This window comes from Nomascus leucogenys, chromosome 10 (assembly GCF_006542625.1).
Source record: "Nomascus leucogenys isolate Asia chromosome 10, Asia_NLE_v1, whole genome shotgun sequence".
Taxonomy (NCBI): Eukaryota; Metazoa; Chordata; class Mammalia; order Primates; family Hylobatidae; genus Nomascus; species Nomascus leucogenys.
Window position 1 is genome coordinate 44,008,997 of NC_044390.1, and position 24,701 is coordinate 44,033,697.

Consider the following 24,701-nt stretch of genomic DNA (forward strand, 5'->3'; position numbering starts at 1 on the left):
CTGCCCTGCCCTGGAAATTCCAGCTGCCTTGACCTCCCTGCTCTTGGATCTCTGGCTCCTGGGCTCAGCAGGTGTCTGCCAGACAGGAAGGTGGAGGGAGCAGTTGCAGCACTCACCTTGTTTTCTCTTCCCTTCGGGATCACAGTCCTGCCTCGCCTGTTGTCCAAAGTCCAAAAACTGTTGTTTCTTCTGTTTTGCCTGGTTTTCTAGCTGAGGGGTAAATCTGGTCTCTGTAACTCTATCTTGGCTGCAGGCAGAAGTCTCGGTATTTTCAACATTCTTTAACCTTTTGTCATTAATCCAGTTCAACAATTTATCCAATAAAATAATAGTTAAATAAGTTTTCAGTGAAAGAAATGAATCCTGGATTTTGTATGTTGTACAGTTATAGTTGACAAATCTTAAAATCATACATTGTTGTGTATTCCTGCTGTGCTGGTAAAGGATGCAGCCCCTATCCCAAGTTACTCTCTATGCAAATTTGGTAAAACCCAAGCTGGTGTTCAACAAAATAAGTGCCCCTTTGTTCTTTGTTTCTTTTGTCTTAAAAACATGTATTTATAATTACATTATTATGGAAAAAATTGTTTCAGCAGGTTTTTTTTTAAATCTGGCATTTATAACCATGTAAAAAATAGAGCTATCTTAGATTTTTTTGGAAGGAATAGGGTATACACACACACACACACACACACACACACACACACACACACACACACAGAGAGAGCAAGAGAGAGACAGAGACAGAGACAGACAGAGAGACAGAGACATAAGCCAAAACTGGGAGAAAAAGAGGTTAGATCATCACCATCAAAGAAATGTGTGGCCAGGTGTGGTGGCTCATGCCTGTAATCCCAGCTCTTTGGAAAGCTAAGGCAGGAGGATCACTTGAGCCCAGGAGCTCAAAACTAGTCTGGGCAAGATAGTGAGACTTCATTTTTACAAAAAATACAAAAATTAGCCAGGTATCGTGTGTGCATGTGGTCCCAGCAACTTGGGAGGCTGAGGTAGGAGGATCGCTTGAGTCCAGAAGTTCGAAGCTGCAGTGAGCCATGATTGTGCCACTGCACTTCAGCCTGGGCAACAGAGTGAGACCGTGTCTCACACAGACACACACACAGTGTGTGCCCAGCCACGCCCTCTCTGCCGTGGTCTAGCAGCCTGGTCCCAGGTCCTCTAGGGCCCAGGATGGGGAGATGTTTCCACAGAGGCCTTCCAAGTGACCCACCCAGGGGCTGGAGGGCTGGACTGTTATCACTCATCTGCCTCGATATGTGACTGCCCCATTTTAGCTTCATTGTGCTGGATACAAGCATGTAATGTTTTTGTCCTTCAGCCAGTTACAGAAGGAAGAAGAGAAAGAAAGGGCTGAGATGGAGGAGTTGATGGAGAAGCTGACAGTCCTGCAAGCGCAGAAGAAGAGCCTGCTGCTAGAGAAGAACAGCTTGACAGAGCAAAACAAAGCACTGGAAGCCGAACTTGAACGAGCACAGAAAATCAATAGGTTTGTGTCTTTTTTTTCTTTAAGTTGCTTTTATTTTCAATAGTTAAAAAAGACAAATGGGCTGGGTGCAGTGGCTCACTCCTGTAATCCCAGCACTTTGGGAGGCTGAGGCAGGTGATCATTTGAGGTCAGAAGTTCAAGACTAGCCTGGCCAACATGGCAAAACCCCGTCTCTACAAAAATACAAAAATTAGCCAGGCAGTAATGGCACGCACCTGTAGTCCCAGCTACTTGGGAGGCTGAGGCAGGAGAATCATTTGAGCTTGGGAGGCGGAGGTTGCGGTGAGCCGAGATCACGCCACTGCACTCCAGCCTGGGCGACAGAGTGAGACCCTGTCTCAAAAAAAAAAAAAAAAAAAAAAAGACAAATGAAGAATATTCCATTTCATTTCTTTTAATCTTTTCTTTTTCTAATAGTGGCTATAAAATGGAAAAGGGTAATTGAAATTACTGGATATCAGACTATAATAACTATTGTTTCTGTTAACCAAGTTAACCAACATTTCTAAAGTCTATAATTGAAATATGGTTGATAGTCATATTGATAACCCTAAGATTCAAAGTTCTAGGAGCTCTTTTCTAACCATTTCCTAAAAGTCTATTTTGGAATTTCTGGATCTTTTTTTTGAAAGTACCTTTTAGAACATGAGCCAGAAAGTTAATAGGATAATACTTAATGAGCCTATGGGCCAGGTGTGGTGGCTCACACCTGTAATCCCAGCACTTTGTAAGGCTGAGATGGGCAGGTCACTTGAGGTCAGGAGTTCAAGACCAGCCTGGCCAACATAGAGAAGCCCTGGCTACTTAAAAAAAAAAAAAAAAATATATATATATATATATATATATATATATAAATATGCATGAGAATCACTTGAACCTCAGAGGTGGAGGTTGCAGTGAGCCATGATCATGCCACTGCACTCCAGCCTGGGTGACAGAGCAAGACTGTGTCTCAAAAAAAAAAAAAAAAGAACCTATTTGTTGTTAGACATTTGCAACTCCTCTTATTTTTTTTTTTGACGGGTCCCCCCCCCCCCCCCCCCCCCCCCCCCCCCCCCCCCCCCCCCCCCCCCCCCCCCCCCCCCCCCCCCCCCCCCCCCCCCCCCCCCCCCCCCCCCGCAACTCCTCTTATTAATTTGAGTTGGGGTCACTAATTATGCTTGGTTTCAAATTAAATTCAGTTACCTCTTCTCACCTTGAAACTTAATAGAAGATTTAGGTTGCTGAAGAATAGCATTTAAGTACTAACATACTTGCTGTTTTTGTAATACAGATATTCACCATGCCCTAGCCATGTAAACTAATGGGTTTTTTATTCTACCATTTGGGGTAATTCTCTAGGAAATCTCAAAAGAAAATTGAGGTCCTCAAAAAGCAGGTGGAAAAAGCCATGGGGAACGAAATGTCTGCTCACCAGTACCTGGCAAACCTTGTTGGCCTGGCAGAAAATATAACCCAGGAACGTGACAGTCTTATGTGTTTGGTAAGTTTCCTGAAGGTTACATCAAGTAAACTGCAAGTTAATATGCAAATGTGATTTTAAGAGTATTTTTAAAAATGATCTATTAAAAGCTTTATCCAGGCACTTCCTGGATGGATGGTTCCACCTAGAAATTTTCGACTTTATGATGTATTTGTTGGGAAGTAATCTTATTATAAATTGAGGAGCTCCTTACAACTTATAAAGAAGTTACCATTTATACTGAATGCCCATAGCTTTTACACCATTATAAAGTTGAAAAAATTTAGATTGAACCATCGTAAGTTGGAAACCATCTGCTGTATTGCCAGGATTAAGTGCATTTTTGATATACAGTTTGTTCGACTTATGATGGGTTTATCAGGATGTAGCCCTGTTGTAAGTCGAGAACCATCTGTATTTTAAAATTTCAACTGTATTACCCTGGCATGGTGCTGTGTGCCTGTAGTCCCAGCTACTCAGGAAGCTGAGGCAGGAGGATCATTTGAGCCCAGGAATTCAAGACCAGTCTGGGTAACATAGTGAGATCCCATCTCTACAAAAAAAAATTTTTAAATTAGCTGGGTGTGGTGGCATGCACCTGTAGTCTCAGCTACTCAGGAAGCTCAGGTAGGAGGTTCATTTGAGTGTGGGAATTGAAGGTTGCAGTGAGCTATGACTGTACTACTGCACTGCAGCCTGATAGACAGAGAAAGACTCTGTCCCTAAAAAAAAAAAAAAAAAAAAAAGAAATGCTAATTAAACCAGTCTTGAGATACCATTCTCAAAAAATGTTACAAATCATTTTTTTTCTTTTTAAACAATTGTATCTTTTTATTAATGCATAATATTTTTACATTTTAAAAAATATTTTAAATATATTTACATACATACATGGGGGTACATGTGATATTTTGTAATGTGCATAGAATGCGTAACGATTAAGTCAGGTATTTGGGCTATCCATCACCACAAGCATTTATCTTTTTTTTTTTTTTTTTGAAGATGGAGTCTTACTCTGTCACCCAGGCTGGAGTGCGGTGGCATGATCTCAGCTCACTGCAACCTCCGCTTCCTGGGTTCAAGACATTTTTGTGCCTCAGCCTCCCGAGTAGCTGGGACTACAGGCACATGCCACCACAGCTGGCTAGGTTTTGTATTTTTAGTAGAGACAAGGTTTTGCCACATTGGCCAGGCTGGTCTTGAATTCCTGGCCTCAAGGGATCTGCCCACCTCGGCCTCCCAAAGTGCTAGGATTACAGGTGTGAGCCACCGCACCTAGCTAAGATTTATCATTTCTGGGTGTGGAGAACATTTCAAGTCCTCATTGCTAGCTACATTAAAATATACAATACATTGTTGTTAACTTGAGTCAACCTACTCTGCTGTCGAACATTATAACTTATTTCATCTATCTAACTGTATGCTTATAGCTATTAAGCAACCTCTCTTCATTCTGCCACCTGCCCCCCAGCTCCCCACAAACACACCCATACCCACATGCATCCTAGCCTCTGGTAGCTATCATTATAATCTCCACCTCCATGAGGTCAACTTTTTTAGCCCCCACATATGAATGAGTACATGCTATATTTATCTTTCTGGGTCTGGCTTATTTTACTTAACATAATGGCCTCCAGTTCCATCTGTGTTGCTGTAGATGACATGGTTTTGTTCTTTTATATGGCCAAATAATATTTCATTGTGTAAACAGAGCGTATTTTCTTTATCTGTTTGTCCATTGATGGACACTTAGGTTCATTTCATATCTTTGCTACTGTGAATTGTGCAGCAATAAACATGGGGGTGTAGATAGCCCTTTGATATACTGATTTCCTTGCCTGTGAATAAATACCCAGTAGTTGGATTGCTGGATCATATGGTAATTGTTTTTAGTTTTTTGAGGAACCTCCACTGTTTTCCATAATGGCTGTACTAATTTACATTCCCACCAACAGTGTATGAAAGTTCCCTTTTCTCCACATCCTCATCAGTGTAATAAAATAAAGTAAAATTTCAGGCCAGGCATGGTGGCTCACTCCTGTAATTCCAGTACTTTGAGAAACTGAGGTGGGAAGATCACTTGGGTCCAGGAGTTTGAGACCAGCATGGGCAAGATAGGGAGAACCTGTCTCTACAAATAATGAAAAACTTAGCCAGGCATAGTGGTGCATGCCTGTGGTTTCAGCTACTCAGGAGGCTGAGGAAGAAGGATCACTTAAGCCTAGGAGGTCGATCATGCCACTGTACTCCAGCCTGGGTGATAGAACAAGACCCTGTCTCAATTTTAAAAAAGAAAAGAAAAAAAAATTCAGGACCCTCTAAATGTATTATGCAAAGGGGGAAGTTAAGCCCTGGAGACTAAGCGATGTAGCTTGTTTGCTATTCTGCTTCTTACAGATTAGTTCTCTTCTTCATTGCTGTTGTTTTGTAAATGACTAGGAGATACCAGAGACCAGACCTTCTCCTCCTTCCAGTCACTCATCTATAAAGATGAACTGCTTGCTTCCTTTATTGTTCTTCTACCTAAGACCAGATGGCACCCATGATCCCATGACTGTTACATCTTCAATGTGGAATGTTAAATATACCTTTCCTGAAAGAAAAAGACCACCTCAACTAATTAGATTGTTGTAGCTATGCATTCAGTCTTACATAGAAAGACACTGAAATTCTGTTAAGCTTTCCTACATGTGGTCCTATTAGCCATTCCAAACTTGTGCACTTCAGAACACAGAATTCTGTGCTTCGGAATCTACTTCCTGGGTGGCCTGTCCTCAAACTTTGTGCTTGAATAAACTCTCTTTAAACTAGATTCTGACCCTTTTGATTATTTTAGGTTAACATCAGCATCTGTTATTTTTTGTCTTTTTAATAATAGCCATTCTAACTGGAGTAAGATGATATCTCATTGTGGTTTTGATTTGCATTTCTGTGATATTTGTGATGTTGAGCATTTTTTTCATATGCCTATTGCCCATTTGTATGTCTGCTTTTGGGGAATGTCTATTTAGATCCTTTGCCCACTTTTTAATGGGATTTTTTTTGTTTGTTTGTTTATTTGCTATTAAGAGTTGTGTTCCTTAAAAAAAAAAAAAAGAGAGAGAGAGAGAGAGAGAATTTAGTTCCTTGTATATCCTGGGTATTAGCCTCTTGTTGAATGAATATTTTGCAAATATTTTGTCTCATTCAACAGGTTGTCTCTTCATTCTATTGATTGTTTCCTTTGCTGTGCAGAAGCTTTTTAGTTTAATATAGTTCCATTTGTCTATTTTTGTTTTTGTTGCCTGTGCTTTTGGGGTCTTAGCCATGAAATTTTTGCCTAAAGTCCTGGAGTGCTTCCTCTGTGTTTTCTTCTAGTAGTTTTATAGTTTCAGGTCTTACATTTAAGTCTTTAATCCATTGTGAGTGGATTTTTTGCATATGATGAGAAAAAGAGATCTAATTTCATTTTTCTGTATATGGATATCCAATTTTCCCAGCACCATGTATTGAAGAGGGTGTCCTTTCCCCAATGTATGTTCTTGGTGCCTTTGTTGAAAAGCAGTTGGCAGTAAATATGTGGGTTCATTTCTGGGTTCTCTATTCTGTTCCACTGGCCAGTGTGTCTGATTTTGTACTGATACTGTGCTGTTTTGGTTACTATAGCCTTGTAATATATTTTGAAGTTAGGTAGGGTAATACCTTCAGCTTTGTTCTTTTTGCTCAGGACTGGTTTGCCTTTTCAGGCTCCTTTTTGGTTCCATATGTATAAAGTAGGATTGTTTATTCTATTTCTGTGAAAAACGTCATTGATGTTCTGATAGGGATTGCACTGAATCTACTGATTGCTTTGGGGAGTCTGGTCATTTTAATGATGTTAATTCTTCGAATCCATGATCATGGGATGTCTTTCCATTAGTTTGAGTCAGCTTCATTGTCTTTCATCAGTGTTTGTAGTTTTCCTTGTAGAAATCTTTAACTTCCTTGGTTAAATTTATTTCTAGTTATTTTTTTGTACCTATTGTAAATGGGATTGCTTTCTTGATTTCTTTTTCAGGGAATTCATTATTGGTGTATAGAAACACTACTGATCTTTATACATTGATTTTGTATTCTGCAACTTTACTAAACTTTTTTTTTTTATCAGATCTAAGAGTCGTTTGGTGAAGTCTAGTTTTTTCTAAATATAAGATCATGTCATTGGCAAAGAGAAACAATTTGACTTTCTCTTTTCTAATTTGGATGACTTTTATTTCTTTCTCTTGCCTGACTCCTCTTGCTAGGACTTCCAGTACTGTGCTGAATACGAGTGGTGAAAGTAGGCATCCTTAACTAGTTTCAGTTCTGAGAGGAAAGGCTTTTTGCTCTTCCCTACTCGGTATGATGTTAGCTGTGGGTTTGTCATATATGGCCTTTATTATGTTAGGTATATTCCTTCTATGTCTAGTTTATTAAGTGTTTTTATCATGAAGGATGTTGAATTTTTATCCAATTTTTTCTGTGTCCATTGGTGTGCTCATATGGTTTTTATCCTTCATTCTGCTGATGTGATCTATGATGTTTATTGATTTGCATATGTTGAACCGTCTTTGCATCTCTTGATCCCACTTAATCATGGCATATTATTTTTTTGATATGCTGTTGAATTTGGTTTGCTAGTATTTTGTTGAGGATTTTGCATCTGTGTTCATTAGGGATATAGGCCTGTAGGTTTCTTTTTTTATTGTGGCCTTATCTGGTTTTTGTATCAGGGTATTGCTGGCCTCAAAGAATTAGAATTCCTTCCTCTTAAATATTTTTGGAATAGTTTGAGGATAATTTGTATTAGTTCTTCTTTGTAAGGTTTGTAGAATTTGGCAGAAAAACCATCTGGTCCTGGACTTTTCTTTGTTGGGAAACTTTTTATTAATGATTCAATCTCATTATTTGTTATTGGTCTGTTCAAGTTTTCTATTTCTTCCTAATTCAATCTTGGTAGTGTTGTTGATGGGCCAGTTTGGGTTCTTGACTTCACTGCACAAAAGAATTTGAGAGCTAGTCCAAAGTAAGAGCAGGTGAAGAAGTCTATTGCAAAGCAGAAGTCACTCTGAGAGACAGAGGAAGAGACAGACCCTAATATTTTAAGGGAATGCCCTTTACAGGAGCTGTGCATGCATATTCATAAAGTATTGGTGAGGTCAAATGTGCAAAGGTGGACCTATGGTTGGTGCATGCACTCAGCATGCACATGCTCTGACATGTATCACATGTATAATTAGCATATAAAACCTCCACCTAGGGTATGTTTTTTACTATTAAAATGAGGAAAAGGTCACTGTAAGCTAAACCTTGTGCCTAGCTGTGCATGCAGGACCCTGCAGATATCTTTAGCCCTGTCCAGGCAGAAATTGGTAGTTAATAGCTTCTTGAGCTTTTGGTGTTGATTGGCTGGAGATTGGGGAAACTACATTATGATTAAGGGATTTTTGTTCTTTTTCCTAGGCCATATTGGGTATCAGGAACGTGTAACCACCTGGTAGTTGGCTGGGATCGTGTGGGACTACTTATCTTGCTAAGAGAAGTTAGGTGCTGACATACAAGGGTGCACATGAAAGGAGCCCACTGCGAAAGGAGCATGCGGGGCTTCACTAAAGGGGACAAGTCAGTATGGTCTCATAACTTTACTTATCCTGCCTCTGTTGGTTGTATGTTGTCCAGAAATATATCCATTTTCTCTAGGTTTTCAGTTTGTTAGCAGTGGATTTTCACTATGTTGCCCAGGCTGACCTTGAACATCTGGATTCAAGCAATCCTCCTGCCTCAGCCTCCTGCGTCACTGGGACTATAAGAACGTTTCACCCTGCCTCACTTAGTTCTGCTCTGATCTTTATTTTTTCTTTCTTTCTACTAATTTTGGGTTCTGTTTGTTCTTGTTTATCTAGTTCCTTGAGGTATATCATTAGGTTGTTTATTTTAAATCTTTCCACTTTTATGATGCAGGCTTTTATTGCTATAAACTTCCCTCTTAGCATTGCTTTTGCTGTATCCCATAGGTTTTGGTATGTTGTGTTTGGTATGTTGTGTTTCAGTTTTCATTTGTTTCAAGAAATTTTTGATACCCTTCTTAATTTCTTCATTGACCCAATCATTGTTAAGGAACATGTTCTTTAATTTTCATATGTTTGTACAGTTTCCAAAGTTCCTCTTGTTATTGCTTTCTAGTTTTAGTCTACTATGGTCTGAGAAGATACTTGACATGATGTCAGTATTTTTAAATTTGTTGAGCTTGCTTTGTGGCCTAACACACAGTGTATACTAGAGAATGTTCTATATCTGATAAGAATGTATATTCTGCAGTTATTGGATGAAATGTTTTGTAAATGTCTATTAGGTCATTTTGTCTAAAGTGCAGTTAAATTCAATGTTTCTTTGTTAGTTTTCTGTCTTGATGATCTGATTGCTGAGAGTAGGGTGTTGAAGTCCCCAACTATTATCGTATTGTAGTCTATCTCCCCTTTTAGATCTAATAATATTTGCTTTATATACCTGGATGCTGTGGTGTTGGGTGCATATATGTTTAGAGTATATGTCCTCTTATTGAATTTATCCCTTTATTATTATAATATTACCTTCTTTTCACAGTTTTTGACTTAAAGTTTGTTTTTATTTCATGCAAATATAGCTACTCCTGCTTGCTTTTGGTTTCCATTTGCATGGAATATTTTTTTCATCCCTTTACTTTCAGTCTGTATTGATCTTTACAAGTGAAATGTGTTTCTTGTAGGCAGCACATAGTTGGATCATGTTTTTTTGTTTTTTTTTCTGATATCCATTCAGCCAGTCTGTATCTTTTAAGTGGAAAATTTAATTAATTTACATTCAAGGTTACTATTGATATGCGAGGACTTACTCCTATCATTTTGTTGATTGTTTTCTGGTTGTTTTGTATGTCATTTTTTCCTCTTATTTATCTCATTATTCTATAGTGATAACATTTGAGTTCTTTCTGTTCCTCATTTGTGTGCTTGCTCTACCAGTTAGTTTTATCATTTCATGTGTTTTAATGATAGTAGATACCGTCCTTTCAATTCCAGGTGTAGGATTCCCTTAAGCATTTAATGTAGGATGGGTCTAGTTGTGACAAATTCTCTCAGTGTTTGCTTATCTGTAAGTCTTTACTCCTTCATTTCTGAAGGATAACTTTGCTGGGTATAGTATTCTTGGCTGGCTGACAGGTTTTTTTTGTTTTTGTTTTTTTTTTCTTTTAGCCCTTTGAATATATCATCTCATTTTCTCATGGCCTGTAAGATTTCTTCTGAGAAATACACTATTAGCTGGGCACAGTGGCTCACACCTGTAATCCCAGCACTTTGGGAGGCTGAGGCAGGCAGATCACCTGAGGTCAGGAGTTCAAGACCAGCCTGGCCAACATGGCGAAACCCTATCTCCACTAAAAATGCAAAAATTAGCTGGGTGTGGTGGTGCACATGCCTGTAATCCCAGCTACTTGGGGGGCTAAGGCCAGAGAATTGCTTGAATCCAGGAGGCGGAGGCTACAGTGAGCTGAGATAGTGCCACTGCACTCCAGCCTGGGCAACAGAGTGAGACTCCATCTCAAAAAAAAAAAAAAGAAAAAAGAAAGAAATATGCTGTTAGTCTTATGAGAGTTCATTATATGTAACTAGACACACACACACACACACACACATATATATATATATATATGTTTAGAATTCTGTATTTGACTTTTGACAGTTTGACTATAATATCATGGGGAGAAGACATTTTTAGGAACCTGAGCTTCCTATATCTGGATTTCTAAATCTCTTGCTAGACTTGGGAAGTTTTCAACTTATTTTGTTGAGTAGGTTTTTTATGCCATTAAACTTCTTTTCACCCCTTGGAACACCATGAGTCATGCTTCTTTTTTTTTTTTAATTTTTCTCTCTTTTGCTCTTTCTCTCTCTCTCTCTCTCTCTGTCTTCCTCTCTCTGTCTCTCTCTCTATCTCTCTCTCTTTCATCTCACTGAGTATTTCAAAAGCAAAAGAAATTCTTTCTCTTGCTTGATCTAGTCTATTGCTGAAGCTCTCAATTGTATTTTTTATTTTATTCATTGAATTCTTCAGTTCCAGGATTTCTGTTTAGTTCTTTTTTATATCTGTCTCTTCGGTGAAATCCTCATTCATATCCTGAATTGTTTTTCCGATTTCTTTATAGTGTTTATTTGTGTTCTCTTATATTTCACTGAGCTTCTTTAATATCATTATTTTTAATTCTTTTTCAGGCATTTCATACATTTCTTTTTGTTGTTGTTGGAATCTGTTGTTGGAGAATTATTATGTTCCTTTAGAGGTGTCATATTGCCTTGCTTTTTCATGTTTCTTATGTCCTTTCATTGATTTCTGCAAATCAAGTGTAACAGTCACTTCTTCTAATTTTTTGTATTGGTGTGTGTGTGTGTGTGTGTGTGTGTGTGCGCGCCTGGGGCAACCAACATGGTAGGACACTCCCTGCAGGCTGTGGTGAAGAGGATGGGGTGATCCCCAGGCCCCGGGTGGTGTGCTTGGATTGCTTTGGCAATGGAGGCATTGGGCAGGGGAAGCCTGTCTTCAGGGTACATGCACGTGTGCAGGGCTCTGTGGCTGGAGGGGGTGGGGTTGCTGTTAGTGACAGGGGCCCCAGGCAGGCAGGTTTCAAGATTAGGGAGCACTTGCTTCGGCTCCCTTGCTCCCATGGGCAGCCTTTTCAGTGCACTGCACCATACTCTCCTGGGTATGCAGGACACTGTAGGGTAAAGTGCTGGGGACCCACTGCTCCACTGGGTCCACCTGGCACCTTGCTGCTTCACCCTTCCGGGTACATGTGGGGGGACGTCCGTGGCACTCCAGGGATGTGGAGATGCAGGGGCTGCTGGGTCCCAGGGCAGGATGCAGTCTGGTGGGGGCTGGACTCTCAAAATGATGCCACTGTGCTGCAGCTGCCTGGAACCTGGGTCAGTGTGGGACCCAGCGTGAGCCCCCTCTCTGGAGCAGTGGGGTCTCACAGACTCCAGGGAGCACGCTGCACCAGTTTCAGGGCCTGCAGGAGTTGAGGGGCTCCCCTGGGGCTGGGATCACAGGAGTGTGCAGTGAGAATGTGGACCCCTGAGGTTCTCTCACCCTTTCCCCACACAGGGGAGCCTCTCCAGGCTCCCGACCAAGACCCATCCCGTCTGGGCTGTCATCTCCCTCTCCTTCATTGCACGGGTGCCGCCCAGCCCTCCCCTGTCGAGTTCCTGTGGTCTCTGTTAGATGTCCTCTGTGCGATGACTGACTCCTGTTTTGGTTCTCCTGTGTGGAGGAATCTGACATCCTGTGCCTCCAGCCAGCCACCCTGAGCCTTCCTCCTGAAAACAGGTTTTGTTTTTGTTTTTGGGATGGAGTCTTGCTCTGTCACCCAGGCTGAAGTGCAGTGGCACGATCTTGGCTCACTGCAACCTCCGCCTCCTGGGTTCAAGTGATTCTCCTGCCTCAGCCTCCTGAGTAGCTGGGACTATAGGCACGTGCCACCACACCTGGCTAATTTTTTGTAGTTTAAGTAGAGACAGGATTTCACTGTGTTAGCCAGGATGGTCTCGATCTCCTGACCTTGTGTGCCTCAGCCTCCCAAAGTGCTGGTATTACAGGCGTGGGCCACCGTGCCCGGCTGAAAATAGTTTTTTAAATTACAATAATTGCTGATAAGAGTGTGATCAGTCTGGCCATACTTTACTGGTGACTTCTGAGTCCTTTCCAGAGCCTTCGAGAAAGCAATTTGACTTTGACGCGCATAGATGGAGGCTTGAAGGCACTCAAAGTGTCTGGCCCAGCGCTGCCCCTCTGAAAGGCAGCCGAACGCTGGCACTCTCTGTGGTAGCATTAAGTGCCCATTTTCCCTTCCGCTGTGTGTGCTGGCCTTCCTCACCGGGACATGGAGAGGGCAAGAGAAAGCTTGCTGAAAAATCTAAAGGGCCGAACAAACCCTTTCATCCACAGATTTCCTGGGAACCTGCCCACCACATGTTCAGGCCACTGTAAACGCAAAGCCGTCTTGTTTGTAGGGCAGGATGTGCAGGGAATCCTGGTCCCTGGGATGCAGGCCCCATGCCTCTCACATGGGCCAGGGAGTATCACAGCCTTCCACGATGAAGTCAGGATCCTCCCAGACCCTCAGACACTCCCCTCTCAGCCCACCCCCAATATTTGTGGGCCCAGGACGGAAATACAAATGGAGGCCACTTACTGTCTCCTGATACTTAAAAGTTACTCGTTGAGCCAACAAACTGTTAGTAAAATGTGTTCCCTTCTCCTGCCTTGACCTTTATCATGGCCTGGCTGTCAAGTTTAGAATCCTCAGGCCCCTCAGAGTCAAAGCGGAAATGTAGGATGTGGGAGAGCTGCTTTCTTCCATCCTGGCTCCACCTGTCACCAGGGACTTTTGTGTCCAAGCAGACACCCGCTGTCCATGCAGGGAGAGGCATGGGAGCTGCCAGGATGTCTGGGCAGGGCTCTTGGTCCTGTGTAGCCAGGTCTGGAGTGGACACATCCCTACGGCCTTGCAGGCCCCTTGACCCTGGGAGTGCCTAGGCCAGCCCCTGTAGCCAGGTCCAGGGGTGTTACTGGCTGCTCTGCCAGTCTCTGCCCTGTCCTAGGACTGAGCCATGTACTCCTGCCCTACCCCTTCCTGGTGTCCAGGACCTCGTGAGAGCCCGCACCCAACCCTGTACATACACCAACAGTGGGAGGACTCCACTCTGCCTTGGGAAGTTTCTGCTGATGACCTCTGGCTACAAATCACTTTCGCTTTCCCCAAATTAGCTGGGCATGGTGGCGCGCGCCTGTAGTCCTAGCTACTCAGGCGGTTGAGGCAAGAGAATCTCTCGAGCCCAGGAGGTGGAGGTTGCAGTGAGCTGAGATCACACCACTGCACTCCAGCCTGGGTGACAGAGCAAGACTTTGTCTCAAAAAAAATAAATAAATAAATAAATAAATAAATAAATAAATAAAAACAAAAATCACTTTCAGTGTCCCCAAGTATGACCGCAGCATCTTGCATTTATCACATTTTTGTGGGAGACACAATAGTCTTAGGTACTGAGATCTTTTTTTTTTTTTTTTTTTGAGACAGAATCTCACTATGTTGCCCAGGCTGGAGTGCGGTGGCACGATCTCAGCTCGCTGCAACCTCCGCCTCCTGGGTTCAAGCCATTCTCATGCCTCAGCCTCTCGAATAGCTGAGACTACAGGTGCACACCACCAAGCCTGGCCTGAGAGCTTTTTAAATCCTGCTTCTAGGGTGGATTTTCCATGTGACCTGGAGCAATTTCTCTGTGACTTAGCTTTCCTTCTGGAAAATCAAACTTGTCACCACTAGCCTACCTTGGAAAGAATGCTCACCATTACTTATTTTATTTTAGCATCTGAAATAGTTAATTTATAGAATGTAGCAGGTCACGTCCAACCTGGATATTAGTTTAAATCATTCGACTTCAAATAATGTCATCTCTCCTGGATGTATTGCCCTTCACGTATGGCTTGGAGAAACGGCATTGTGCGTTCATATTATGTTATCCTTAATTTTGAAATTGTTCAAATGAGTCAAATTATGAGTTGATTGGCCTCTTGGCACTTATTCCTTGGATGCGATTGAAGGAAAGATAGATTCCATAAGAGTAGAGATGCATTCTGGAAACCTTTGCAGCCTCTCCTGTTCCCTTGGTCTGTGGGGCTGGAACTCTTCTCTTTGTGCGGAGCAGGGCAACCCACATGCCCTGTTCCTGCCCATCCTCATCTGTTGGCCTGAGGCCCAGGCCCTCACACAGTGGGCAAGGAAGGGGTTGAGGCAGGACAGGTTGCAGAATGAGGATTACTTGTGAGCAGTAGTAGTAACACTCTTCGCAAAATAATTGTTTGTTATTTCAATTTTTCTGTAAAACTGAGAGCCCATTTATCACCCTTCTCCTTAGGCAAAATGTTTAGAAAGTGAGAAGGATGGAGTGCTTAACAAAGTCATAAAAAGCAACATTCGCCTAGGAAAGTTAGAGGAAAAAGTCAAGGTAAGTGGTTTTTTGGCCTCGGAGATTTCGTTTTCAGATGGGAATGCAGGCTTACTGCTGTGGATTTTTGTGTTTAAGAAAATGACACCTTTTGCATGTGCATCACTAATAGTCCACAGAGTAAAAGTATTGTAAGGTTTTGCTGGCAGAATAGCACCTCTCACCTCATTCAATAAACTTTGGTTCATTCACACAATAAAATACTGCATAGCTGTTTAAGAAAAAAGGATATGAAGCAAGGCACAGTGGCTCACACTGTAATCTCAGTGACTCAGGAGGCCCAGCCAGGAGGATCGCTTGAGGTCAGGAGTTTGAGACCAGTCTGGGTAACATAGCAAGACCCCAATCTCTACAAAAAATTTAAAAAGTTAGCCAGGCATGGTGGTGCTTGCTTGTAGTCTCAGCTTCTCAGGAGGCTGACGGGGGAGGATCCATTGAGCCCAGGAGTTCAAGGCTGCGGTGAGCCGAGGTCACGCCACTGTTCTCCAGCCTGGGTGACAGAATAAGACCCTGTCTCAAAAAAAAAAACCAAAACCAAACCAAAACAAAAAAACGCCAATAAAAGGAGAGATAGGATCTCACTGTCATCCAGGCTGGAGTGCAGTGACATGACAATGGCTTACTGCAGCCTCGAACTCCCGGGCTCAATGGATCCTCCTGCCTCAGCCTCCCAAGTAGCTGGGACTACAGGCAAGCACCATGGTGTCTGGCTATTTTTTTTTTTTTTTTTGTATTTTGTTTGTTTGTTTAGAGATGAGGTCTTGCTATGTTGCCCAGGGTGGTCTTGAACTTCTGAGCTCAAGTGATCTGCCTGACTCGGCCTCCTAAAGTGCTGGGATTACAAACATGAGCCACCTCACCTGGCAGGGACCCTATCTCTTTAAGAAAAAAAAAAAAGTCTGAAAGGGAAGGAAGGGGATATGCCATGCTGTTTATGAGGGGACTTGGCATAGAAGTATCGAGTAATTTAAAATCCCCCCGTGGGGTTTTTTCTTTTCTTTCTTTCTTTTTTTCTAATTTTCCTGCTTTTTACTTCCAAAAGAGAAGGAGTGATCCTCGGAGTAGTTGGCCTTGCTTGGGGAATCCATAGCATTACCATTTATCTGAACAGGAGTAGTAAAACCAGCTCACCCGGAGGAGACACCTGTGAGCAGGCCCCAAGGTAGAGAGGCCAGGGCCTCTGGGGGAATGAAGAGAAAAGGCTTGAGAAATCAGAGGTGACATCTCAGAAAATCCCTGCAAAATATCACTCTTCAAAGGGAGGACATCACCTTGGAAATCTGGGGCTGTGACGAGAATCTGGGAACTGAGGGATGCAGGCAGAAGCCCCTCCAAACCAGGCTGAATTCAGAGCGGGAGATGGGGCTGCAAGGTGGAGGGTGGTGGGAACATGGGAAGTCTGGAAGGACACCCTGGCCCAACTGTTGCTCCCACCCTCCCAGGAACCTCCTCTCACTCCAGAGGAATTCAGAGGCCTTCAGATAAAAACAGTTTAAGGAAAAGGAAGAAAAATAGAAGCATAAGTTCCTACTGACGGAAACTGCTGAAAACTTACCAGGAAAAGTGTTGCCGCAAATAAGATCAAAACTATACTCCAAAGTGAACTGCTAGGTAGCTGGCTAGAGAGCTGGAGACAGCTGGAGACACAGCACTTCAGGAGGCAGTCAGAGCCAGGAAGAAATGTCACAGAGCAGACACAGGACCTCAGGAAGAGGCAGCAAGGCCTACGAGGGTGTGGGATGGAACTGACATGACCCAGGGAAGAAATAGAAGGGAAAGAGAAGCCGTTTAAGAAATGCAGTCTCCAAAAAAACAAACAAACAAACGAACAAAAAAACAAATGCAGTCTGAATTCTATGGAGACAGATGCCATAACAGCGCAATAGGGGATATGCAGCTAGAACCAAGAAAGACAGACAGGAAAGTGGAAATGGAGATGTGCAAAGGATTCGGTGGAAAGTGATGGAGATTTAAGAGACTGACTTCTAGAGCCTCCAAAGAAGAAACCAAAACAGTGGCTCATTCTGCTCTAAACTGTAACTAATAAAAACCTTTCTGAAATAAAAGAGGACTTGAATCTACGTCCTAAAAGGGCACATTATGTACCTAGGGAAAACTGACACAGAATGGACCCAGAAAATTGACACTAAGACATACGACTTTAAGATAAAGAAAATGGCCAGGTGCAGTGACTCATGCCTGTAATCCAAGGCCAAGGCAGGCAGATCACTTGAGCCCAGGAGTTTGAGACCAGCGTGGGCAACACAGGGAGACCCCAGTCTCTACAAAAAATACAGCAGTTAGCTAGGCTTGGTGGCACATGCCTGTAGTCCCAGCTACTTGGGAGGCTGAGGTGGGAGGATTGATTGAGCCCAGGAGTTTGAGGCTGCAGTGAGCTATGTTCGTGCCTCTGCACTCTAGCCTGGGCAACAGAGCAAGACCCTGTCTCAACAATGAGTCCTGCCAACCAAGAAGTAATTGGGGAAACTTCAGCAAAATTAACTTGTAGTGAGCGAAGAATATATTTAACTGTGAAATAACACTTACAGTGGGGATAAGGCAGATAGAATTGTATGTAAATGTTTTCTGACAATGTAGTAATAATACAACCAAGGAAACTGATGGGCAAAGGGGGAAGGAAGGTAGAAAGTAGATTGCACTTGCTGATTTCTTCGTAGGTAATAAGAATCAAGGGATATCATTAAAGCTGAAAACCAAGTGGTCCGAGCTTAAGCATACTTAAGCAGGTGAACAGAAGGAACGGGAAAGTGAAGAAAACGTTGTTATGAGCTAATGTATTGTTACTTTTGTTAGGGAACCAGTGGATACGATCTAAAAAGAGGGGACTAAGAACATGTAATATAAAGGCGTAAGAATAAAGCCAACCACAAGAATTAAGCTTTATTCCTAAATAGTGGAATTAGAGCTGGGCAGAGTGGCACATGCCTATAATCCCAGCTCCTCAGGAGGCTGAAGTAGGAGGATCGCTTGAGACCAGGAGTTCAAGATCAGCCTGGGCAACATAGAGACCCTATCTCTAAAAAAAAGTTTAAAATTAGCCGGGCTTGATAGCCAGCGCCTGTAGTCCCAACTCTGCAGGAGGATCTTGAGCCCAGGAGTTTAAAGCTGTAGTGAGCTATGATCGCACCACTGCACTCCAGCCTGAGGGACAGAGCATAGAGCAGGATCCTCTTTCTAAAAAAAATTTTTTAAATTTTTTTAAATGGTAGAATTTATAACAGTAAAAAAGCAAAGAGAAAGACTACATTAGTTTAAAATCTTTTAAAAATATGTAGAGAAAACAACCAAACATAAAATAACAAAATTGAGACCAAACAAATGTGTCCTATAGGTAAATGTAAATTAGCTTAATTCACCCATTAGGGAAAACAATATTTTTTGGATTGGCTCATAAAGCAAAATGCTATTCCACACTAGACCCAAGAGCCAATCTAAAACGAAGCGTTCATGAAGGATTTAAATTGAAAGGATGTGTAGCAATAACCCAGATTTCTACAAACACAAAGAAAGTAAACATCGAAATCTTAACATATGCCAAGATAGAATTCAGACCAAAAGCACTAAATGACACCAAAAAAAAAGGGGAGATTTTTATAATACTAAAGACTACAGTTAATAATATATAGTATGAGCTGGGTGTGTGGGTCCGTGTAGAGGAGGCTGAGCAGGAGGATCACTTGAGTTGAGTCTAAGAGTTCGAGGCTGTAGTGCAGCATGATCAGGTCTGTTAATAGCCACTGCACTCCAGCCTGGGCAACATAGTGAGATCCTGTCTACATCATCATCGTCATCGTCATCGTCATCATCATCATCATCATCTATAGTAATTGTGAGTATCTAATGTGCTAAATAACACAGCAGCAAATTTATGAAGTATAGACTACAGAAAATACAAAGAAAAATGGAAACTTCGTAATAGGAGCTATAATCCACCTCTCTTAATCCAAGACTGATCAAGATGTTAAAATAAGAAAATACAAGATTTAATAACATAATCAACAGAGTATATTTACATATATATAAAAGACACAAAAATTGATCATTGCTTGGCTATAAAGAAAGCCTCAATAAATCCCTAAAGTAGAAATAATGTAGGCATTTGTTTTTTGTTTGTTTGGTTTTAGATGGAGTCTCACTTTGTCGCCCAGGTTGGAATACAGTGGCGTGATCTTGGCTCACTGCAACCTCTGCCTCCCAGGTTCAAGCGATTATCCTGCCTCAGCCTCCCAAGTAGCTAAAATTGCAGATGTGCCACCACGCCCAGCTAATTTTTGTATTTTTAGTAGAGACAGGGTTTCACCATGTTGGCCAGGCTGGTCTCGAACTCCTGACCTCAGGTGATCCGCCCGCCTCAACTTTCCAAAGTGCTGGGATTACAGGCGTGAGCCACCGCACCCGGCCAGCATTTGTTGATCACAAATATGAGAAACAGAAATTAATAAGCAAAATCAGAAAACAAAAAGTTATTTCACTTGAAAATGTAAAAACTGTGCACTAAACAATTCTTGGGTCAGAGAGAATGTATGAACTGTCAGAGTTTCTTATAAAAAATGAGTCTGTGGAACTACATGTCAGACTCTCTGTGACAATAATTTTAGAAATGCTCAGCTGGGCGCGATGGCTCACGCCTGTAATCCCAGCACTTTGGGAGGCCGAGGCGGGTGGATCACGAGGTCAGGAGATTGAGACCATCCTGGCTAACACAGTGAAACCCCGTCTCTACTAAAAAAAATACAAAAAAATTAACTGGGCGTGGTGGTGGGCGCCTGTAATCCCAGCTACTGAGGAGGCTGAGGCAGGAGAATGGCGTGAACCCGGGAGGCAGAGCTTGCAGTGAGCCACTGCACTCCAGCCTGGGCCACAGAGCAAGACTCCGCCGTCTTTGGCCGGGCGCGGTGGCTCAAGGCTGTAATCCCAGCACTTTGGGAGGCCGAGATGGATGGATCACGAGGTCAGGAGATCGAGACCATCCTGGCTAACACGGTGAAACCCCGTATCTACTAAAAATACAAAATATTAGCCGGGCGTGTTGGCGGGCGCCTGTAGTCCCAGCTACTAGGGAGGCTGAGGCAGGAGAATGGCGTGAACCCGGGAGGCGGAGCTTGCAGTGAGCTGAGATTGCGCCACTGCACTCCAACCTGGGGGACAGAGCGAGACTCCGTCTGAAAAAAAAAAAGACTCCGCCATCTCAAAAAAAAAGAAAAAAATGCTCACAGGACAATTCAGAACCTTCAGTACTACACAGTAAAAACGAAAGAAGGAAAGTAAATGGTGGACTTTCATCTCAGCTGTCTGTTTGGTGACAGAGAGTGACAGCCCTTGTTGGATTCTTTGATGAGGCTGTCTTGTCAAGGTGAAACAGTGCTGACCAGTGGCAGCATTAGTTCTTAGGTTACCAGTTGATGCAGGGATAAAAGTTGTCCTGGAAAAAATACAGTTGTAGATTAATTTGCAAGAACATCCAGTTTGTTCTGTGATGGTAATTTTTTTTTTTTTTTGAGACAGGGTCTCACTGTGTCGCCCAGGCTAGAGTGCAGTGGTGTGATCACACCCACTGCAGCCTACGCCTCCTGGGTTCAAGTTATCCTCCCACCTCTGCCTCACAAGTAGCTGGGACTACAGGCATGCACCACAACGCCTGGCTAATTTTTGTATTTTTAATAGAGACAAGGTTTCACCATGTTGGCCAGGCTGGTCTCGAACTCCTGACCTCAAGTGATCCGCCTGCCTCAGCCTGTAATAGTACTGAGATTACAAGCATGAACCGCTGTGCCAGATGGTGATATTTTATGTTTTCATTTATTTATAGCATATAAAGAACTAGGCTTTATATACATTGAAATTTGGTTTTATTGTACCTGAAATTCTTTTATCACTTTTTTTTTTTTTTGAGACGGAGTCTCGCTCTGTCGCCCAGGCTGGAGTGCAGTGGTGCGATCTCGGCTCACTGCAAGCCCCACCTCCTGGGTTCACGCCATTCTCCTGCCTCAGCCTCCCGAGTAGCTGGGACTACAGGCGCCCGCCACCGTGCCTGGCTAATTTTTTGTATTTTTAGTAGAGACGGGGTTTCACTGTGGTCTCGATCTCCTGACCTCGTGATCCACCCGCCTCGGCCTACCAAAGTGCTGGGATTACAGGTGTGAGCCACCATGCCTGGCCTTATCACTTTTTATGACTTTTATGATCCAGACTTTCAATCCCAGATCAAACTTATCCAGAGTTACTAGATTTTAAAGGCTCTGACACACAAGGAGTGGGTAGGGAGCCCAGCCAGGAGGCACCGTCCACCCTGGCCTGGCAGCGTCCCCTCACTCACAGAGTCCTTCCCCCGACCAGGGCTACAAGAAGCAGGCAGCACTGAAGCTGGGGGACATCAGTCACCGTCTGCTGGAGCAGCAGGAGGACTTCGCCGGCAAGACAGCCCAGTACCGGCAGGAGATGCGGCACCTGCACCAGGTGCTGAAGGACAAGCAGGAGGTGCTGGACCAGGCGCTGCAGCAGAACAGGTGGGGCGTGCGCCCTGTGCCATGGCCCGCAGGGATGTCTGAATGTTTGATTGAGGGTTCTGCTAAAACCCTCTGGGCCTGTTTTATTTGTTCCGTTGTTTAATTTTGTTTCTACATTTTATTCTTATCTGAATGTAATATTGGTCTCGAGTTTTATTTGCTCCTCATCTTCTTTATTCTTTTAAAAATTCCTCTTGTTTGAATTGGACTTCTGGAATCAGTGCACACCTCTAATTGCCTTTCTCTTTTTTCTGCTGCCTTCCATCTCACTGATATTTTTATTTTGTCTCATTTTCTTTTTATTTTATTTTTTGAGACAGCATCTCATTCTGTCTCCCAGGCTGGAGTGCAGTGGCACAATCTCGGCTCACTGCAACCTCCGCCTCCCGGATTCAAGCAGTTCTCCCACCTCAGCCTCCTGAGTATAGCTGGGATTATAGGCATGAGCCAGTTTTGTTTCATTTTCTTGAGAGATTTTATTAATTTTTGATTAGGTATTTTATTTCTGTTATTTCTATTATTATTATTGTTACTACTTATAGACAGGGTCTGGCTCTGTTGCCCAGGCTGGAGTGCAGTGGTGTGATCATAGCTTACTGCAGCCTCAAACTCCTGGGCACAAGCCATCCTCCTGCCTTAGCTTCCCAAATAGCAGGGATTACAAGCATGAGCCACTGTGCCCAACTTTTTAAAACTCTTCATTCACTGCAGTCAGGGCCTGGGGATCCCCACTCATGGGGAACAGTGTAGACTCACACTCCAGATCCATTTGAGAGCAGGCCGGTGGCTCTGGTCCCCAGGCGATGCCTGGCCTTTCAGAACAGGTTTCCTTTGAAGATCTGCAGGTCTCCCACCCACCCCTCCTTTCTTTGAGGGTCCTTCACATCCTCCACTTACCTACCTTCACAGTGCCTCTAGTAGGAAGAGAAACTTGGACAAGGGTGGGCCCTGAGATTTTCTTGATCTGCATGATGTCTCAGTCTATAAACATCCAGGGTCTGGCATTGACTTTTGTCAAATGATACTTTGTCTGCCTCTTTGGTTTCAGTTTAGGCTTCATTTTTTCTGCCCTTAGAGACTGCCTGTTCTTTCTTTCAAGTTCAACCCTACATTTAAACATGATTGCTATAATTTACCAAATATCTTCAGAAAACCAAAGTCTGGGGATTTTTTTTTTTTTTAAATACAAGGTCTTGCTCTGTTGCCTGGGCTAAAGTACAGTGGCACAATCTCAGCTCACTGCAGCCTCAAATTTCTGGGCTCAAGTCATCCTTCTGCCTCAGCCTCCTGAGTAGCTGGGAATACAGGTGCATGCCACCACGTGGGCCCAGCTAATTTTTAAGTTTTTTGTAGAGATGAGGTCTCACATGTTGCCCAGGCTGGAGCTTTTTTAGACATAGTTTAATTAAGTTGTTCTCACCACACAGTGGGCATCAGGGGCCTTGGAAGGAAGGAACGTTCACAAGAAAAGTGACTCTGGCCAAGTGGGCACATCACTGGCCTCCCTGAACTTCAGTGTCCTGCTCTTTAAACCGTGGTACGAAGTCCACCTGCAAATCCAGTTTCCAACATTTTCCAGAACCATCTGGCAGTGTCCGGGCAGGAGCTGGCCTCTCCAGCCTGGCCATGCTCTCCGATGGGGCTTAGCACCTTGTGAGGTGTGGCTGGTGTCCTGGTCTATTCCCAGTGGACTGTGGCCCTGTGAGGATGTGGCCACCATCATCTGTCCTGTCTCCCCAGCACACCACAGGGCACTGCATCCTGGTTCTGGAAATGCTGCCCTGTGGCTCTTTCCAACCTCACATGCCTCGGCCCCTCAGGGCCTCCCCATCCCGGCACATGGGCCAGGCCAGTCTTCTCCATCTTGGCAATGAGTCTGTCTCCTCAGGTCCCCCACCTCACCCCCTGACTCGCTCTTAGCTCTGGGCTGTATGGAGCGGAAGACCTGTGGAAGGTCGCTGAGTGCTGGCCAGGTCACAGTGGACAGGCAGACGGGACACAGGCAGGGCTGTGTGGGTGCCTGCGGCCAGGCCATCGTGCTAGAGCGTCTGGCTGGCCAAGGCCGGCCCTGCAGTTCCTGCAGTTCCTTATTCGACACGCCCAAGTTCATTCTTGAGAGAAAACAGGGATTGCACTGGCGCCAAAGTCAAGGGCAGAATGTAGAGGGAAGAGCAATGCCTGTGCAGTCCTGCTGCTCCCCATTCCCAGGGCACTGGCTGCTTCATTCCACAGTGAGCCCCAGCCTGGGCTGTCCTGCTGCTCCCCATTCCCAGGGCACCAGACGCTTCATTCCGCTTGCTTCAGAATCCAGGCACCGAAGGCTCTGTTCCCTGCTGTTAACGTTCTTCTGTTTTGAGTTCTTGCTACTTTGGGATTCATATGGGCTCTATATTATTTTTAAAATTGTGCCATTTTAAACTTATTTCCCTCAGAGAAATGGAAGGTGAACTTGAAGTTATTTGGGAATCTACCTTCAGGGAAAACCGAAGAATCCGAGAACTTCTGCAGGACACACTCACGAGGACAGGTGTGCGGGACAACCCTAGAGCTCTGGTGGCCCCCAGCCTCAATGGCGTCTCTCAGGCAGACCTGCTGGACGGCTGCGATGTCTGCTCCTATGACCTGAAGACTTTTGCCCCCACCTGCCAGAATCTGCGGGAGCCCGTGGTATAGGCTCCTCTGGCCTGAAAAGTCTGCCTCACACAGGCCTTCCCTGGGGGGCAGCCCATGGTGGCAGCCAGAGGTGCGTAAGCCCACCCACAGCAGGGAAGAAATAAATGGTCTCAGAGTTTAATCCATTGATAACATTTTGCTTTATTTTTTTTAATTTTTTTTTTTTTTTTTTTTTAGAGCTAGGGTCTCACTCTCTTGCCCATGCTGGAGTACAGTGGTGCAATCATAGCTCACGGCAGCCTCAAACACGTTTGAGATCCTTCTGCTTCAGCCTCCTGAGTAGCTGGGACCTCAGGTGTGCACCATCAGGCCCAGCTATTTTTTTTTCTTTTTTGTTGAGATGAAGTGTTGCTATGTTGCTCAGGCTGGTCTTGAACTCCTGGCCTCAAGCTGTCCTCCTGCCTTGGCCTCCCAAAGTGCAGGAATGACACGTGTGAGCCACTGCACCTGGCCCATTGTGCTTTATTTTAATAACATGCTGCTGAAATATGTTTTAGCCAGGG

At 43.7% G+C, this 24,701-nt stretch overlaps 1 protein-coding gene across 2 annotated transcripts in view; it reads left to right on the top strand.

Moving 5' to 3' along the window:
• CEP89 (centrosomal protein 89) overlaps positions 1-24,330 on the top strand; it is a 94,066-nt gene extending 69,736 nt beyond the window's left edge. Inside the window, exons 15-19 of one of the 2 annotated variants that reach the window (XM_030820246.1) lie at positions 1,337-1,504; positions 2,846-2,987; positions 14,909-14,998; positions 21,356-21,525; positions 23,958-24,330. In XM_030820246.1, coding sequence (XP_030676106.1) covers positions 1,337-1,504; positions 2,846-2,987; positions 14,909-14,998; positions 21,356-21,525; positions 23,958-24,198 — 811 coding nt within the window. In that variant the 3' untranslated portion in view covers positions 24,199-24,330. Of the gene's footprint in view, positions 1-1,336; positions 1,505-2,845; positions 2,988-5,363; positions 5,421-14,908; positions 14,999-21,355; positions 21,526-23,957 lie in introns of those variants that run through there. The other variant, XM_030820247.1, reaches the window with a different exon arrangement.
• Positions 24,331-24,701: the final 371 nt, after the last annotated feature.